The 17968-nt window shown below is 39.6% G+C and overlaps 1 protein-coding gene across 3 annotated transcripts in view; it reads left to right on the top strand.

Moving 5' to 3' along the window:
- Positions 1 to 17968, top strand: part of EPB41L5 (erythrocyte membrane protein band 4.1 like 5) — a 167408-nt gene that overhangs the window by 115065 nt on the left and 34375 nt on the right. For all 3 annotated transcript variants that reach the window (XM_070389247.1, XM_070389240.1, XM_070389237.1), the window contains exons 17-18: positions 1415 to 1566; positions 6864 to 6961. In XM_070389247.1, coding sequence (XP_070245348.1) covers positions 1415 to 1566; positions 6864 to 6961 — 250 coding nt within the window. The remainder of the gene's footprint in view (positions 1 to 1414; positions 1567 to 6863; positions 6962 to 17968) is intronic.

Below are 17968 nucleotides of genomic sequence, written 5' to 3'. Positions count from 1 at the left end.
CTTCATGTTTTTTGTGTCTAGAGTTTCCTGAAATTCTTGAATCTGTGGGTTTATAGTTTTCATCAGATTTGTAAATATCAGTCATCTTTTTCTTCAAATACTTTTTCTCCCCTCCCTTTTTCGCCCCTCCCCCCACCACCCCAGGACTGTATCTAGTCAGTTATTCATGTAGTTGGTTGCTTGAAGTTGGCCCACAAAGAAGAACTGACATTTTCATTTGGGAGGTAATCCTTTTTCCCTGTGTGTTTTATTTTGGATAGTTTTTATTGCTGTGCCTTTAAATTCAGTATCTTTTAAAAAATCTAATCTGCTGTCCACCTCACCCAATATATTTTCCATCTTAGATATTGTGGTTTTCATCTCTAGAATCTTGGTTTGAGTCTTTTTTGTATGTTGTAATTTCTGCTTAGCTTTTTGAGCATATGAAATACAGCTCTAATAACAGTTTTTAGTGTCTTTCTCTGCTAATCCTAACATGCTGATTTCTGTTGATTGATTTTTCTTTTTAGTATGGATGTCTTTTTCTGCCTCTTAGCATTTCTAATAATCTCTGACTAGATACCTGACATTTTGAAGTTTACATTGTTGGATACCAGATCATTTTGTATTCCTTTCAGTCTTGAGATTTGTTTTAGAATGCAGTTAAATTACTTGGAAACACTTTGATCCTTTCAGCTCTTTCTTTTATGATGTGTTAAGTGGATTTGTCACAAGGCTGTCTGGATAAATTATTCTCTACTCCTGAGGCAGGATCTTTTTCATACTCAGTACCCTTGTTATGTGTTTTTATAGTGTGTAAAGAAGGACACTGTGGCCCAGCATGAGTGCCACTAATTCTTTCCGAAGCCACACAGAAGGAGGAAATCCTTTTGGATGGTTCTTTTCCCAGTCTCAGGAGTTTCCTTCCACATGTTCCCTGATCAGTACCCTACTGCATCTTGAGGGGAGCCTTCTGCAGACCTCCAGGATTCTCTCCTGCCTGGTACCCTGTCCAGTGAACTTCAGCTGTCCTGGTCTCCCTGGACTGTCAGCCACAGGACATCTCTGTGCCCCACCTCACTGTAATCTCTGTATTATAACATGGAGATTCTCTTAAAACAAGGACTCCTCATTGTTTGCTGAATCTCAGAATTTCTGCCTTTTTGTTGTCTGATGTCTAATATCTTGAGAATTGTTTATTTTCCCCTTAGGTTATTTCAGTTGGGAAGCTAAATTCAGCCCCTTCTTCTCCAATTTGGAAGGAAGAGAATCTGCCCAAAGGTTTTGACAGATGAATAAGCCACTTGGCATATGAACTCTTACATGATTTTTTTTTTCCTTAAATGACTTTTTTTCCAACAGATTTTTATTAGTGTTTTAAATTCTTTTCATGATAAATGTCTTGATCTAAGTATATTTTCTGTTACCTTTACAGCTTGCCTCTGAAGCTTGATTTGCTAGATAGTCCAGACTTACTGGAAACAACCATTAATGAGGTAGCTGGGGCACCTGACACCATGGACACCTCCCAAGTCCCAGGTGAAGTGAGCACAGCCACCAGGCAGGCTGGGTTAGAGGGACCTGAAGGTGAGTGCAGGAGTGAGTAAATGTTCTGTGTGATATCAGTGACAGTAGTCTATGTCTTTTGAAATGAGCTGTTTGTCAGTCACTTCAAGAGTATTTTATGCAGCAGCAGTTGAATTTGAAATTTTAATGTAGAATAGACATTAAACATAATTTAAACATAAAACATAATTTAATTTAAACATTAAACATAATTTAAATATTAAACATAATTTAGTGTTATGCCTTCTTGCCTTTTTGGCTTAAGCGTCCATTGAAATGTTTAAGATCACATAACTGATACCATTAAACATTTGTGTCATTTATAAGTCATTAAACATTTTTTAATTTTCAAATTTTCTTTTTGTTTCTTGAGTGAAAATCAAGAGAAAAATGTTTCCTTAGAGATTATCTAGGGCACAGGATTGAACAAATGTTTGGACATTCCTTTAGTGCATAGGAAATATTTTGTTATTAATGAGAGCTGTTGTTGCCCAGACCCACAAAAATAAATAATCAAGAAAGAATGCTGCTCTCCTTAACTTTTTAAAAGGTTAAAAGGAAATAAGAAATTTGCACATATTTCTATCTATTTGTGAGTTTGGTTTGATATTAAAACATAACTGTCTTTAAACAAAAGCTTTCTGTTGAATTTCAGTGTAAGTGTGATCATTTAAAAGCAGCTTATGTTTACATGGCTCTTGGCAATTTTGATTTCTTTTTCTAAAATTAAGCACCGTCTTTTAAACAACTTATAGAAAATTGCCAGTGAGTATGCTGTTCTCTCTGAAGAGTGTAAAATACAGCAATAGGATTTAGTAATTTAGAAAGATGTGATGAAAAATTTCACAGTGCTTCTGGTTCATAGAACATGCTGAATTACTGCTGGTAGTGGGCTTTCCTGGTGGCTCAGAGGTTAAAGCATCTGCCAGCAATGCGGAAGACCTGGGTTCTATCCCTGGGTCAGGAAGATCCCCTGGAGAAGGAAATGGCAACCCACTCCAGTATTCTTGCCTGGAGAATCCCATGGATGGAGGAGCCTGGTGGGCTACAGTCCACGGGGTCACAAAAGAGTTGGACACGACTCAGCAGCTTGACTTTCACTTTCAGTTGGTTTAAAAAATCTGTTCTTTTGTTCCTGAAGTAACTACTACAAATGCACTGTTAAATGTTCTGGCATGTTATATATTATGTTTTTATTGACAGCTACCATATTTAAATTGTTTTTCTGAGTCTGAGGTCTGGGAAACATAAATTCAGTTCAGTTCAGTTCAGTTGCTCAATCATGTCCAACTCTTTGCGACCCCATGAATTGCAGCACGCCAGGCCTCCCTGTCCATCGCCAACTCCCGGAGTTCACTCAAACTCATGTCCATCGAGTCGGTGATGCCATCCAGCCATCTCATCCTGTGTCGTCCCCTTCTCCTCCTGCCCCCAATCCCTCCCAGCACCAGAATCTTTTCCAGTGAGTCAACTCTTCGCATGAGGTGGCCAAAGTACTGGAGTTTCAGCTTTAGCATCATTCCTTCCAAAGAACACCCAGGACTGACCTCCTTTAGAATGGACTGGTTGGATCTCCTTGCAGTCCAAGGGACTCTCAAGAGTCTTCTCCAATACCATAGTTCAAAAACATCAGTTCTTTGGCGCTCAGCTTTCTTTACAGTCCAACTCTCACATCCATACATGACCACTGGAAAAAAACCATAGCCTTGACTAGACGGACCTTTGTTGGCAAAGTAATGTCTCTGCTTTTGAATATGCTATCTAGGTTGGTCATAACTTCCCTTCCAAGGAGTAAGCGTCTTTTAATTTCATGGCTGCAGTCACCATCTGCAGAGATTTTGGAGCCCAAAAAAATAAAGTCTGACACTGTTTCCACTGTTTCCCCATCTATTTCCCATGAAGTGATGGGACCAGATGCCATGATCTTAGTTTTCTGAATGTTCAGCTTTAAGCCAACTTTTTCACTCTCCACTTTTACTTTCATCAAGAGACTTTTTAGTTCCTCCTCACTTTCTGCCATAAGGGTGGTGTCAAACATAAATTAGCTTTGATTTATTCATAATTTCAGAATGATGTTCTAATTTGATTTTTTAAAAGTAAGAGTTATCGGGTTAAGAAAACATCTCTGTTATTCAGAGCACCTTGTTTTATTTTACTTTGCAAATATTGTGCTTTTTTGCAAAATGACAGTTTGTGGCAACCCTATATTGTCAGGTAATGGGTAGCATTTTTTAGCAATAAAGTATTTTTTAACTAAAGTATGCACATTATTTTTTTAAACATAATGCTATTGCATGTTTAATAAGTAGACTACAATATAGTACAAACATAACTTACATGCACTGGGAAACCAGGCAATTCACATGACTCACTTCACTGTGGTGATCCAGAGCTGAACCCACAGTATCTCCAACGAATGCCAGTATTTCTCATGTACTTTTTTTGCAGCAATTGTTTTTGGTTATTTTCCAGTTTTCACAGCCTTGCTCTGGACTCTGTCTCTTGTTAGAAATAGTCACTCTTTGTCACTAGAAAGATGTGATATGTAACAGATAGAGGCCATCAGTGTTTAGATCCAGCCAGAAGCAAGACTAGCTTAATGTGAAGTATTTTCGGGATTAAAATAAAAAGTCTCCTTTATAGAATGGCAACATTGATTCTATTTTCATTTTATGTCTGTCCATTGTATGTATTAAAAAATGCTTAAATTAAAATTTTAATTTAATTAATTAATTTGGAAGAAAATCTGTGACAAACTGAGATAGCATATTAAAAAACTGAGATATTACTTTGCCGACAAAGGTCTGTCTAGTCAAAGCTATGAATTTTCCAGTAGTCATGTATAGATGCAAGAGTTGGACCGTAAAGAAGACTGAACACCAGAAAATTGATGCTTTTGAGCTGTGGTGTTGGAGAAGACTCTTGAGAGTCCCTAGGACTGTAGGTAGATCAAATCAGTCAATCCTAAAGGAAATCAATCCTGACCATTCATTGGAAGGACTGATGCTGAAGTTGAAGCTCCAACACTTTGGCCACCTGATGCAAAGAGTCAACTCATTAGAAAAGACTCTCATGCTGGGAAAGATTGAAGGCAGGAGGAGAAGGGGACAATAGAGGATGAGATGGTTCGATGGCAACACTGAGTCAATGAACATAAGTTTGAGCAAGCTCCAGAAGATGGTGAAGGACAGGGAAGCCTAGTGTGCTGCAGTGCATGGGGTTGCAAAGAGTTGGACACCATGAAGCAACTGAACAACAACAACAGTTATCTGGATTTGAAAAGTGTTTAAAATTCTTTCAGCACTGCAGTAGTGTTGTATGAACAATCAACGTTTATTTAATACATACTTTCTAGGAGATTATATTGATTTTGAGGAATTTGGTAGAACAAACTAAGGATGCTTAGAAAGGACAAGACCAAATGAGACTTAATAGTTTCAAATACTCAGAAGCCTTTTATATCAGGGAATTTATGTTACTTTCTTACTGAATCTTCAATCAGCAGTTTGAAAATATAGCAAAGCCAAATTGAAATGAGTTTAGGGAAGAATCTTTTAAACTGTTCTTGCCATATATCAGACATAGATATCTTACAGTGAGTGGGCTCCATTACAGAAACTATTCAGGCAGCGCTTAAATACTGTTGGAAGTTATGACAGAAGAAATTTTTGAATAATGTAGGGGTTTCATTAGTAAGACTTATCCAGTTGAGACTCAGAACATTTGCTCAGTGTCAATCAATGAAGCTAGAGCATTTTGATATTAAGAATTAAGGTCTTATACCAAGATATGAATCTTGGTGTCCAATTTATTCTATATTTTCTTTTGGTGATGATGTCAAAACCCTGATTGACTTAGGTAAATAGTTAATAAATAGTAACATAAGAAAGAAAAGCATTTAGCCTACAGTCTCAGGATATTTCTCAGCCAAACAGAAATAGTAGAATAAGCTTTATTTTAACCAGTTCTCCCTCACCAGCACAAGCCAGCAGTATTAATTTAACAGCATAAGCTGAAGTGTTGTGGTCCCAGCATCATCATGTTAAAATTTAGTGTCAAACCATTTGAAGCATAAGAAAAACAAGAGGTGGCAATTAAGTAAGAAAATGAATATGGAAGACTTTGTGATTAATGTTGAATTAGTGATTCTCAGTTTGATTGTACATTAAAATCACCTAGAGGGTTTTAAAAACTAGAAGTGCCACTCAAAGCTGGTGCACTGGGACAACCCTGAGGGATGGGATGGGGAGGGAAATGGAAGGAGGGGTTCAGGGTGGGGGACACATGTACACACCCATGGCTGATTCATGTCAATGTATGGCAAAAAACACTACAGTATTGTGAAATAATTAGCCTTCAATTAAAATAAATTAAAAAAAATAAAAACTCCTTGTGCCATAAAACTGCCTTCAGAAATCTGATATTGTTATTCTAGGGTCAGCTCTGGGGATCAGTGTATCTTAAAAGTTCCCAACCTGATTCTAATGTGTAGCCAAGGGACAGATTTACAGAGTTAATTGATGAACACTTTAGAAGATCTCTCTGACTGAGAGGAAATGACTTCATAGTTTTCCCTCCTTTCTTCTCCTTGATTGCTTAGAAATTATTTAGCATTCAGTAGCTTTTTTTGTTATTTGGACAATGTATAAATTCAAATTCCTACCAAATTGATTCCTGCACAATAAGAACACCTAACAGTTGTTAGTTGAAATAGAATTCATTGTATTTAATGTATCATCTCTTCAGTGGTTGGAGGATTTTACTTGTATTGTACAGCCTGGTTGCAGGTAGTGAAGATAAGATGCTTGTCCTGCATCACACCTGACTGGTGTCACCAGTATGTGATAGGTTGAGTCAGTGAGTTAATAAATGTGTGTTCTTCATCAGTTTAGTTTTAGGCCCCATACAGTCAGGAAACAAGGAGAAGAAACAGCTAGGTGCTAAGGTTTTGCAGGAGGAGCTTGGGTTGTACTTAGGAAGGAAGGGTGGTGTCACAGGTGCTCTGTGCCTTTTCTTTGAATCTTTTAGCTGGTGAGCTAGCTTAACCCCTCGTGCCATGGAGAGTCTACATCGAGTGGCATTTTAGGAGCAGAGCAGATACAGGAAATGTTCCTGTTTAGGTTAACTCTTACTCAAATCAATGGTGAGTTTCCTGATTATAGAAGGAATGTCTGGTCCAAGGTGATACGGATTATTACCTTTTATTGATGGTAACTGGTATTGAGGGGAGGCAGTGAAGAAAGCCTGAGTCTGTACACTTACAAGCTGTGACAGCATGGCAGACTAAGTGGCTATTTTCCTTTTTTGTTTTCCTCCAGCATTCATAGATGCCTCAGAGAAGCTCAAACACCTTGAAATGGAAAACAGTCCTGTGCCAGCTCCTCACCCTAACGTGGATGTTAATATTAACAACCAGGTATTCAGAGATCTCCTTTGCATGCCTGTCATACAGCCCAAGACTTCCCAGAAATGTTTTCCATCCAAAGCTAATACTTTTTCTTTTCTTTCACTGGGAAATCTGTGCTGAAGTCTTAAAACTTGGTATATAATTTTAAAAGGTGAAATTTGTAGATATTTAGGAGGAAACTTTGGAGAAGGAAATGGCAACCCACTCCAGTATTCTTGCCTGGAAAAGTCCATGGATGGAGGAGCTTGGTGGGCTGCAATCCATGGAATCGCAAAGAGTCGGACACGGCTGAGCGACTTCACTTTCACTTTCACTATGAAGGCAATGGCACCCCACTCCAGTACTCTTGCCTGGAAAATCCCATGGGCAGAGGAGCCTGGTGGGCTGCAGTCCATGGGGTCGCTAGGAGTCGGGCACGACTGAGCGACTTCCCTTTCACTTTTCACTTTCACACATTGGAGAAGGAAATGGCAACCCACTCCAGTGTTCTTGCCTGGAGAATCCCAGGAATGGGGGAGCCTGGTGGGCTGCCGTCTATGGGGTCGCACAGAGTTGGACACGACTGAAGTGACTTAGCAGTAGCAGGAGAAAACTTGGACAGCAATGTTAAGAATTATAAGGTCATCTCATGTTTTTTCTTTAGATTCAGCCCATCCCTTCTCTAATTATGTTCAGTGAGTCTTGATTTAGTTGAAAAAATTAATTGAAAGCCTTTTAAATTGTAAACAGATTTGTTTGGAAGGGAACTGCTCTGTAATAACTGAGGATGAGATGCTAAAGCATCATCCCTCATACCATTCACCATCCTGTCCTCTTGGAGTCTTTAGGCATGTTGTGGGGTGACATACCAGTTAAACCAGTTAAACCTCAGTTAACTATTTGACTGTAATTAAATTTTTTTATTATTTCTGCATTAAATAACTTATAGCAGTAACTATAGTGGGAATAGGATAAAAATAATTGTCCCCAATAATGGAAGAGTGAATTTTAGGTAATAATCTGGAGACAGCGTTTTATTTTTCCCTATATCTAGGCAATAAATAACAAAGACCTGCTGAATGAATTTGTTTTGGCTTGATTTTAAAGAGGAAAAAGGAACATTTGACTTGCAGTTCTCTTTCATCCTTGGATAACTAGCTGGACTTCTTCAGAGACCAGTATGGAGCACAGAGTGACTTTCTTCTTTCCTTCATAGTCATTGTATAACTATGTCCTTTATAATGTGTCTTTTTTTTTTTTCCATCCTATTACATTTTTCATTGAAATGTCTTTTAGAAGCTGATTCAATTTCAGAAAGCCTTTCCGTTTTTGACCCCTCAGTAATTCTCAATTATATGGTCTCTTTCCTTCACATTGTCAGTTTTTCTACTGTCTTTGCAAGGTAGGGGAATGCAGGGTCAAAGTCAGAGGGTTAACTGAAAGCTTTCAATGAAAGCTTAGGTGGTTGACAGTTTGATAAAAATTTAGTGGAAGCCTGGAGTGATCCTGAAGAAGATTGAGGCCCAGTAAATCCTGACAGGGAGTTGAAGGGTAATTGTTGCCCAGGAAATTCATTGAGCGGCTGCTTGTTTTTTGGCAATATTCACTGCATATTTACCAGAGGATCTATTAGATTAGTTATGAAACCTTGGAAGAGTAAGTATAAGTGTGGGTTCAAGACAGGAAAGGGAATATGAGAAAGGGTTAGGTGAAGGATGGTGTGCCATGAAGAAGTTTTTGGGGCTTACATAGCTAGGAAGATAATAGCTAATATTTGGTGAGGGCTTACTCTATGTCAGGCAGAAATAATAAGAAAGAATTCACTTCTATACTGACAAATAAGAGATGTCAGACTACCCTACCTCAGCTCTTCAACTAGTGCTGTGTACAGGTTTGTCGACTGAAAAAAAAAAAAAAAAGCACAACCTAAAAGTTGAGAGTTATATGTTATCTGACAGACATTCTTAGGACTTCAAGCTTGGGAGACAATATCTCAAATAACCCTGAGAGACTGCTTCAAAGAGGGGAGGAGGAGCCCGGATTCATAGGAGTTTTTGCAACAAAGACCTGGTCATAATCATCAAAAGATTAGTGTTAATAAAAGAAAACCAGCTATCTCACATTAAGGAATTTAGTACTTTTCTATGTATTGATGTTCAGTCTCTTAAGTCATGTCTAACTCTTTGCCACCCCATGAATTGCAGCACACCAGTCTTCCTTGTTCTTCAGTGCCTCCTGGAGTTTACTCAAACTAATGTCCATTGAGTTGGTGATGCCATCCAACCATCTCATCCTCTGTCGCCCGCTTCTCCTCTTGCCCTCAGGATCTTCTTTAGTGACTCAGCTCTTCACATCACATGGCCAAAGTATTGGAGCTTCATCTTCATCAGTCCTTCCAATAGTATTCAGGGTTGATTTCCTTTAGGATTAACTGGTTTAATCTCCTTGCTGTCCAAGGGACTGTCAAGAGTCTTCTCCATCACTCAATTTGAAAGCATCAGTTCTTCAGCACTCAGCCTTCTTTAGGGTCCAACTCTTAGATCCATACATGACTATTGTAAAAACCACAGCTTTGTCTGTACACACCTTTGTTGGCAAAGTGATGTCTCTGCTTTTTAATATGCTGTCTAGGCTTGTCAGAGCTTTTCTTCTAGGGAGCAAGTGTCTTTTAATTTTGTGGCTGCAGTTAATCCATAGTGATTTTGGAGCTCAAGAAAATAAAATTTGTCACTCCTTACACTTTTCCCCATCTATTTGGCATGAAGTGATAGTACTGGATGCCATGATCTTCGTTTTTTCAGTGTTGAATTTTAAGCCAGGTTTTTCACTCTTCTCTTTCACTTTCATCAAGAGGCTCTTTAGTTTCTCTTTGCTTTCTGCCATTAGAGTGGTATCATCTGCATATCTGAGGTTGTTGATATGATCCAGGCAATCTTAATTCCAGCTTGTGAGTCATACATCCCAGCATTTCGCATGATGTACTCTGCATATAAGTTAAATAAACAGGGTTACTATACACAGCCTTGATGTACTCCTTTCCCAATTTTGAACCAATCCATTGACCCTATAGACTGTAGCCTGCCAGGCTTCTCTGTCCATGGAATTCTCAAGGCAAGAATATTGGAGTGGGTTACATTCCCTTCTCCAGGGGAATCTTCCCAACCCAGGGATCAAACCTGGATCTCCTGCATTGCAGGCCAGGGAAGCCCTTGGTTTACTGTGTATAGGAAGAGGTGAGAGTCTGGGCTCACTGCAGTCATTCCTGTGATACACACTTCAGCTGTCTGGGGCTAGCATCGTGAGTGTTCTCAGAAGCACCATCAGGGTGGCTGCAGAGGCTGACTACTACGTGGGCTTCACAGTGGGCTGGTTGGTTGTCTCCATCCTGAGTTCCTTTAGGGCTCACTGTCCAGTGGCTGAAATGTACTGGCTTGATGGCTGCAGCATCCTTTGTTTACCGATACAGCAGCAGTCTCAAGTTGATTCATGTGTTTTCTTATATCTCATGGTGCTGGATCTTAGTTGCAGCACATGGGATCTTTTAGTTACAGCTTGTGGGATCTTTTTCCCTGACCAGGGATTGAACCAGGGCCCTCTGTATTGGGAGTAAGGAGTCTTAGCCCCTGGACCAGCATGGAAGTTCCCTTGATTCATGTTTTATTTATATGACACACTTTTAATCCACTCTGATTTCTCTACCTCTGCCACTAACTGTTAATGTTTGCTTAAGGAATGCAAATTAATCTTAATATCAGCTTTACTAAGTATAGTAATTTTAGGATGAAAAGCCTATCGTAAATAAAATATACTCTAAAGCAAAGTGTCAGATGTTGGATGTTTAGCTCTAAAAATTGGGTAACTGAGAAGCTCTTAGGTTAATGGAATTTTCAGATGGCAGTAAGTGGAAGTACAATGTGAAAGGCAAAATCAGGATCTATGAATACTTTGAAAGGCTGGAATCATGGGTTGGATTTAAGACTGTATATCATGACAAGTCTGACACAAATGTAGGGGTTAGGATCAAGAGGTAGAATGTAATAGGTATGTGTAAAAAAAAGTTTGTAAACAGTATGAAGTGTAACTGCTGAAACATATCCGTTGTATTAACTGAAAGGGCTTAAAAGGGGAGCTCCAACCATAGTATTAAAAAGGAAGAGAGATAAACATGATTTCGGAAAACTAAAGTGGTTTGAGAAGAGGAGTACAGTGAAGAATCTTGAAGCACAGTTGTAATGAGGCTCAGCAGTCTCAGGAAAGAATACTTCAGTTATCTGAGGAGCTATGATATAACAGGAAGTAAAGTATTGATAACTGGTTTTTTAACAGTCTTGGAGAAGAGCTAAGGTCAGTGAGTGATGAAATTAGGCAGATTTCACCTCAGTGTAAGAAAACACATCCTAACACACCTGGGAATTGAACAGATAGCTAAGAAAGCAGCAGATTCCCTAATGTGGGAAGTTCCTCAGGCTAAGACTGAGGTCAGCCTTTGGATATTTTGGAGGTTGGATGTACTTGGAGGTTGGAGCATTCTTGCCACCTTGGGACACCCTGAATCTTGGGTTCATTGTTGGGATTCTTTCCCTTTCTGGGTGCCTCCTGGTATGGGGAATGTGTTCACAGTGTCTGCCTGATCTGTGTCTTTGGAGTCCTTTAGGGCTCATGCTGTGTCAAGACTTGAAGACTTTTCAGTTACCTTCCTCCTCTTAATTACTTGAGACAATTCCAGAATTTTCTTTATCTTCAAATTTGAAGAATAATTTTTTTTCTTGGTCCTTGATCAGAAAATTTTTAAAATGCTTAAAGTAACAAAATATAAGCTGCATTTGTTAGTGAGGATGGGGACGTGATTAAGGCATGACCTTTAGCAGCTTGTCTTTTTAGTGTAAAGGTTTAAAAGAAAGGCGTGATGACTATGTTCTCTTGACCACAAGTTGGCAGCCTCTTTCATTAAAGGTCAGTAAATATTTCAGTCATAGTAGCCATACAGTCTCTGTCATTGTACTCAACTGTGCCACCATGGCATGACCATGGCCATAGCCATGTGGGCCTGGGCGTAGCCGTGTTCCAGTAGAGTTTACTTACTAAAACAGATGGCGGGCCAGGTGTGACCTGTAGGTTGTCTTTCTCTTTTTGTTGGGAATGTAATACTACAGCAGATTGTTGCCACATGTGACTTGGAATAATCTTTGTCACTTTTAATCTTTTTTTTTTTGTACCCAAACCTTAAGAAGGTATAACCAAAAAGTATATCAAAAATAAAAATCTGCACTCTGTAGAAAACAAAGGAGAAAGATGCATTTATTACCTGGATTTTGACCCACGAACCTTAGAACTCAAGACTGTGAACGTAATAAGTTCTGAGTTGCTGACAAATTTAAGTGTTTTTCATGGGATAAATACAGGAGTTATTTGTTGTTGTTGGCTGATTAGTTGCCTGGTGGTCTTCTTTCTTATTTAGATCAGAGCAGCTGAGTCAGGGGAACAAGGAAGCATAGAGCTGCCATGAACAGACTTGCATGGGGGCTTGGCTGGTGTCCTGTGCCAACCTTTGGGAAGAGTTGTACATCCCCATGAGGTTAGGTTAAGTGTCCTCTGTGTGCCTACATTGGCTGTCTTCATTCTGTCCCTGAAATAAGTGACTCCAAATGTTTCAGTTTGGTTCTATAAGTAGTTAACTTTCTTTCCCTCTACCCTCAATTTGGACACAAAAGTGTGGCAGTTGGTCTGACCCCCCTTTGGGAAATTGAGTCAGTCTTCAGATGTTAGCCACACAAAGGCCACACTTCTCCAGGGATCAGTGAGCTATTGCATATTATGTAAGTAGAAATGATAACTTTTACAAACACAAAGGCTAATACTCTCTAACAGTAATTGCTGTAGGGGGAAAAATAATTTTTCCTTCTACTCCTCTGAGTTGTTGGCTGAGACTTCTGTAACAAAAGAAAGATTAACAAGAGAAAAACAGAAGTTTACTGTTATGTGTACCTCCTGTACAGATGGGAGATACCAGGGGAGAATGAGTAACTCTCAGGCTTAGAATTCCAGCTAAATACCATCTTCAGCTAAAGTCAAACGAAAGAAAAGTGTAGGGGAGGGTTCAAGGAAAAGCAGGGTAAATAGAAGTAAGGCTTCTTATGCAGCTTTGAGTCCTTGCTATTCAACGATAAGAGTTTGAGTTGTTTGCAGGGATGAATGTTGGTCTTTCCTAGTATAAAGGAAGGAGGGACTCCTTTGTAAATTTCTGTGCTGCTTTTAGATAGATAGGAGAAGGACAAAGCTTTTCTTATATCTTGTGCTTCTCAGTTGCCTTCAGCTCAAAATAACATGCCACAAGGTGACATATTTGGGGATGATACATTCTGCTACCCTCACTGCCATGACTTTTTCAGCTGGAACAATAGTTGCTTGCTAAGTGGAACCAGAGATCAAATTGCCAACATCCGCTGGATCATGGAAAAGGCAAGAGAGTTCCAGAAAAACATCTATTTCTGCTTTATTGACTATGCCAAAGCCTTTGACTGTGTGGATCACAATAAACTGTGGGAAATTCTGAAAGAGATGGGAATACCAGACCACCTGACCTGCCTCTTGAGAAATCTATATGCAGGTCAGGAAGCAACAGTTAGAACTGGACATGGAACAACAGACTGGTTCCAAATAGGAAAAGGAGTACGTCAAGGCTGTATATTGTCACCCTGCTTATTTAACTTATATGCACCGTACATCATGAGAAACGCTGGGCTGGAGGAAGCACAAGCTGGAATCAAGATTGCCGGGAGAAATATCAATAAGCTCAGATATGCAGATGACACGACCCTTATGGCAGAAAGTGAAGAGGAACTAAAAAGTCTCTTGATGAAAGTGAAAGAGGAGAGTGAAAAAGTTGGCTTAAAGCTCAACATTCAGAAAACTAAGATCATGGCATCCGGTCCCATCAATCACTTCATGGGAAATAGATGGGGAAACAGTGGAAACAGTGTCAGACTTTATTTTTGGGGGCTCCAAAATCTATGCAGATGGTGACTGCAGCCATGAAATTAAAAGACGCTTACTCCTTGGAAGGAAAGTTATGACCAACCTAGATAGCATATTCAAAAGCAGAGACATTACTTTGCCAACAAAGGTCCATCTTGTCAAGGCTATGGTTTTTCCTGTGGTCATGTATGGATGTGAGAGTTGGACTGTGATGAAGGCTGAGCGCCGAAGAATCGATGCTTTTGAACTGTGGTATTGGAGAAGACTGTTGAGAGTCCCTTGGACTGCAAGGAGATCCAACCAGTCCATTCTGAAGGAGATCATCCCTGGGATTTCTTTGGAAGGAATGATGCTAAAGCTGAAACTCCAGTACTTTGGCCACCTCATGCAAAGAGTTGACTCATTGGAAAAGACTCATGCTGGGAGGAATTGGGGGCAGGAGGAGAAGGGGACAACAGAGGATGAGATGGCTGGATGGCATCACTGACTCTATGGATGTGAGTCTGAGTGAACTCCGGGGTTGATGATGGACAGGGAGGCCTGGCGTGCTTCGATTTATGGGGTTGCAAAGAGTTGGACACGAATGAGCGACTGAACTGAACTGAACTGAAGTCTCTTTGGTTGTGTCCGACTCTTTGGGACCCTAAAGACTGTAGCCCACCAGGCTTCTCTGTCCATGGCTTTCTCCAGATGAGAATACTGGAGTGGGTTGCCATGCCCTCCTCCAGGGGATCTTATTGACCCAGGGATTGAACCCACATCTCTTGTGTCCCCTGCATTGGCAGGCAGGTTCTTTACCACTAGTGCCAACTGGAAAGCCTGAAACAATAGTTTCTAATATTATACTAATATTGGTGCAGGTGTTTTAAAAAATAATTTTTAAGTCTGGATATCAGGCTATTTAACTGCTGGTATCTTAGAGTTTATTAGTTTATGTAGTAGGCCAGCCCTAAAAATTCACATCCCCTTTGTCATGATCTCAGGGACTCTTCTGGATTCATGTAAATACATTCAGCAGTTTAAGGGGAAGAAACAGTTTATAAAGTGGTTAAAACCTTTGTGTATATTTAGTAAAAATTCAAGGTAAATTGTATTTATTCTTCTAAAGCAGGATTCTTGCAGATCTCAGATCTACCCAAGAATAATTATAAGTTGTGTCTTAAACTCTATGCCACTGAACACATATTCTTTTTTCTTTTATTTATTTTGGCTGCACTGGGTCTTAGTTGCAGTGAGTGAGGGGCTTCTTTCTGGTTTCAGAGCACAAGCTCTAAAGTGCTCATGTTCAGTAGTTGTGGTGCATGGGCTTAGTTGCTCTGTGGCATGTGGAATCTAGTTCCCTGACCAGGGATCGAACCCACATCTTCTGTATTGGACAAGGTGGATTCTTAATCCCTGGACCAAGGAAGCTCCTATTCTTGCTTTAATTCAGTTACATATTTTTTAAGAAAGTGGGTCCAAATTTTATTAAATTCTCAAAAAGAGTAAACCATACCAACCTTAAAATAACTGTTTGCATCTTCCCAAAGTTAGAGCTAAAAAGAACTTCACTTTACTTAAAAGGCTTATATAATTTTTTAAAATTTAATAATTTCAATTTTTTGAGGCATTTAAAGAAGGAGCTCTCAGAAATAAGATCTCTCTGTGTTTTAAAAAAAGTACCGTTGTTCTTTTGAGTTTTACTGCTTACACCAATTCTTTACCTTATGTGTTTGACTGTATAAATGGCCTACCTATGTTTTCTAGCCAAGATTGTTTCAAGAGTGGTTTTGAGTCTGGATCTAATGGCATTCTGGTTCAGAACTTGAAACCAAGTCCTCCTAAAACTGACTTCCCCTGCTGAGTTTGTGATTAATCTATCTAAAAATTGATTCCCTTCCTAATCTTACCCCTTTTCCCCTCAGAATTGAGAAGCATCAAATAAAAGGGAGAATTGGACCCCAAACAGGACTTGTGGAACCATCCCATGTACAAAAAGCGTCTCCACATCCCTGTTTCCTGTTTGTAGGAAAAAGGCGGTAATCTCCTGGGCCTTCCCCATGTTCCAAAGAGCAGAGTCTAGCAGTTAATGTTTAGGACAAGAGTGTCACAGGACTCTGGTTTGTTCTGAAGGGATGTGGATAACTGTCTGTGCCTGTCTTTGAGTTGTTCTGCAAAAACTAAGACCGCCCCACCCAGGGGGGGGATGATGACTACATGATGACCACAGGCAGGTAGTCCCCAGACTGGCTGGAGCCAGGAGATTGAAGTTCTCAAGACATCACCCTATTACCTCATCACCAACCAATCAGAGGGCTTCCCCATTGGCTCAGACGGTAAAGAATCCGCCTGCAATGTGGGACACCTGGGTTTGATCCCTGGGTTGGGAAAATCCCCTGGAGGAGAGCATGGCAACCCATGCCAGTATTCTTGCCTGGAGAATCCCACAGACAGAGGAGACTGGTGGGCTATCATCCGTAGGGTTGCAAACAGTTGGACATGACTAAGCAACTAAGCACAACCAATCAGAAGAACGTCCACAGGCTGATCACACTTCCTGGACCCTGTCCCCTCACACCATCTTTAAAGACCTTTGCCAGAAAGCCATTAGGGAGTTCTGGTCTCTTGTACGTGAATTGCGTGTTCTCCTTTCTTGGTGCCCTGCAAATAAACCCCTAGTTTTCTACAAACTCCTGCTATCAGTTTGGCTTTCTGCGCTGCAGGCACATGAGCCCTGGCTCGTTAACAAACTGAAGTAGACTTTGGATCCACTTTAACCTGACATTAACTCCTAACTAAGCTGATTCTGACAGTGAGGACTGCTCTGCAGGAGAGTTTGAGCATCTGTTCTTGTTAGAACAGGTCTAACTTGGGATGTTTAGGAATCAGGGTGTCTTTTAAATTATTTTGGTCTTCTGTTTGCACATTTTGGCCATCCAAGGCAGATATATCAACAGCATAGTAACTGGATATTGTTGAATTTGCATCCTATAATAAAACTATATGAAAATATTTTATAGCTATTACACTGAACTTGTATTTCAGTAATCTTTCTTTTATATATATGGAAGGTAATTGTACAAAATACAGATTTTATTTATGTTTATTTCTGGGTTTTTTTTGGTCATGCCATGCAACTTGCAGGATCTTAGTTCCCCAGTCAAAGATTGAATCTGAGCCCTGGCTGAAAGTGCTGAGTGCTAACCACTGGACTGCCAGGGAATTCCCCACAAAATGTAGATTTTAAAAAGCAAGAAATTATAAAACTTCCATTATCCCAGTCCTAAGAGATAACTACAGTTAACATTTTAAAGATACGTACTTCCAGCCATTGATATGTGATAAATATTTTTAATTAAAAATGCAATAATATTGTTCTGTAGCTAATCAATTGTAATCTCTTTATTTCAATAACACATTATCATTAATAGTTAAATGGCATGCATAGGTCAACGTTGTGTTTACTCAGTCTCCTATTAGACATTTCACTAATTTTCACTGTCATAATCAGTGTTGTGATAAACAGTCTTATAAATAAATATCCTGCATTATCTTTGATTATTTTCCTAGGAAGTAGAAGTGTTAGGTTCAGGAATTCCCTGGTGGTCCAGTGGTTAGTATTCAGTTCTTTCACTGCTGAGTGCCCATGTTCAATCCCTGATCCGGGAGCTAAGATCCTTCAAAAACCACTCGGCATGACAGAAGTGTTAAGTTAAATTTCAGAAATAATTTTAAAGCCTTTGGTACTTTTGCAAAATTGCCTTCAGAAAGATGGTAACAGTCACAGGTACTTTTGTGATGTGTGCATTGAATCCTTGATTTTTAATATAGGCAGGAAGAGAAATACCTGCCTAGGTCTGTGGCAGGTTGCTTTGAGATGCTGTGACATGCAAATATAAATGTTGAGCAAATAATACAAAATCTGCAATGAAATTCTCTCTGAAAAGAAAATTTCAATGCATTTGAACTAGCCATTCTTATTGTTCAGTCGCTCAGTCATATCCAACTCTGCAACCCCATGGACTACAGCATGCCAGGCTTTCCTGTCCTTCACCATCTCCCAGAGCTTGCTCAGACTCATGT

This window comes from Bos mutus, chromosome 2 (genome assembly GCF_027580195.1).
Source record: "Bos mutus isolate GX-2022 chromosome 2, NWIPB_WYAK_1.1, whole genome shotgun sequence".
NCBI lineage: Eukaryota > Metazoa > Chordata > Mammalia > Artiodactyla > Bovidae > Bos > Bos mutus.
This window is presented reverse-complemented; position numbering and strand designations above follow the sequence as displayed.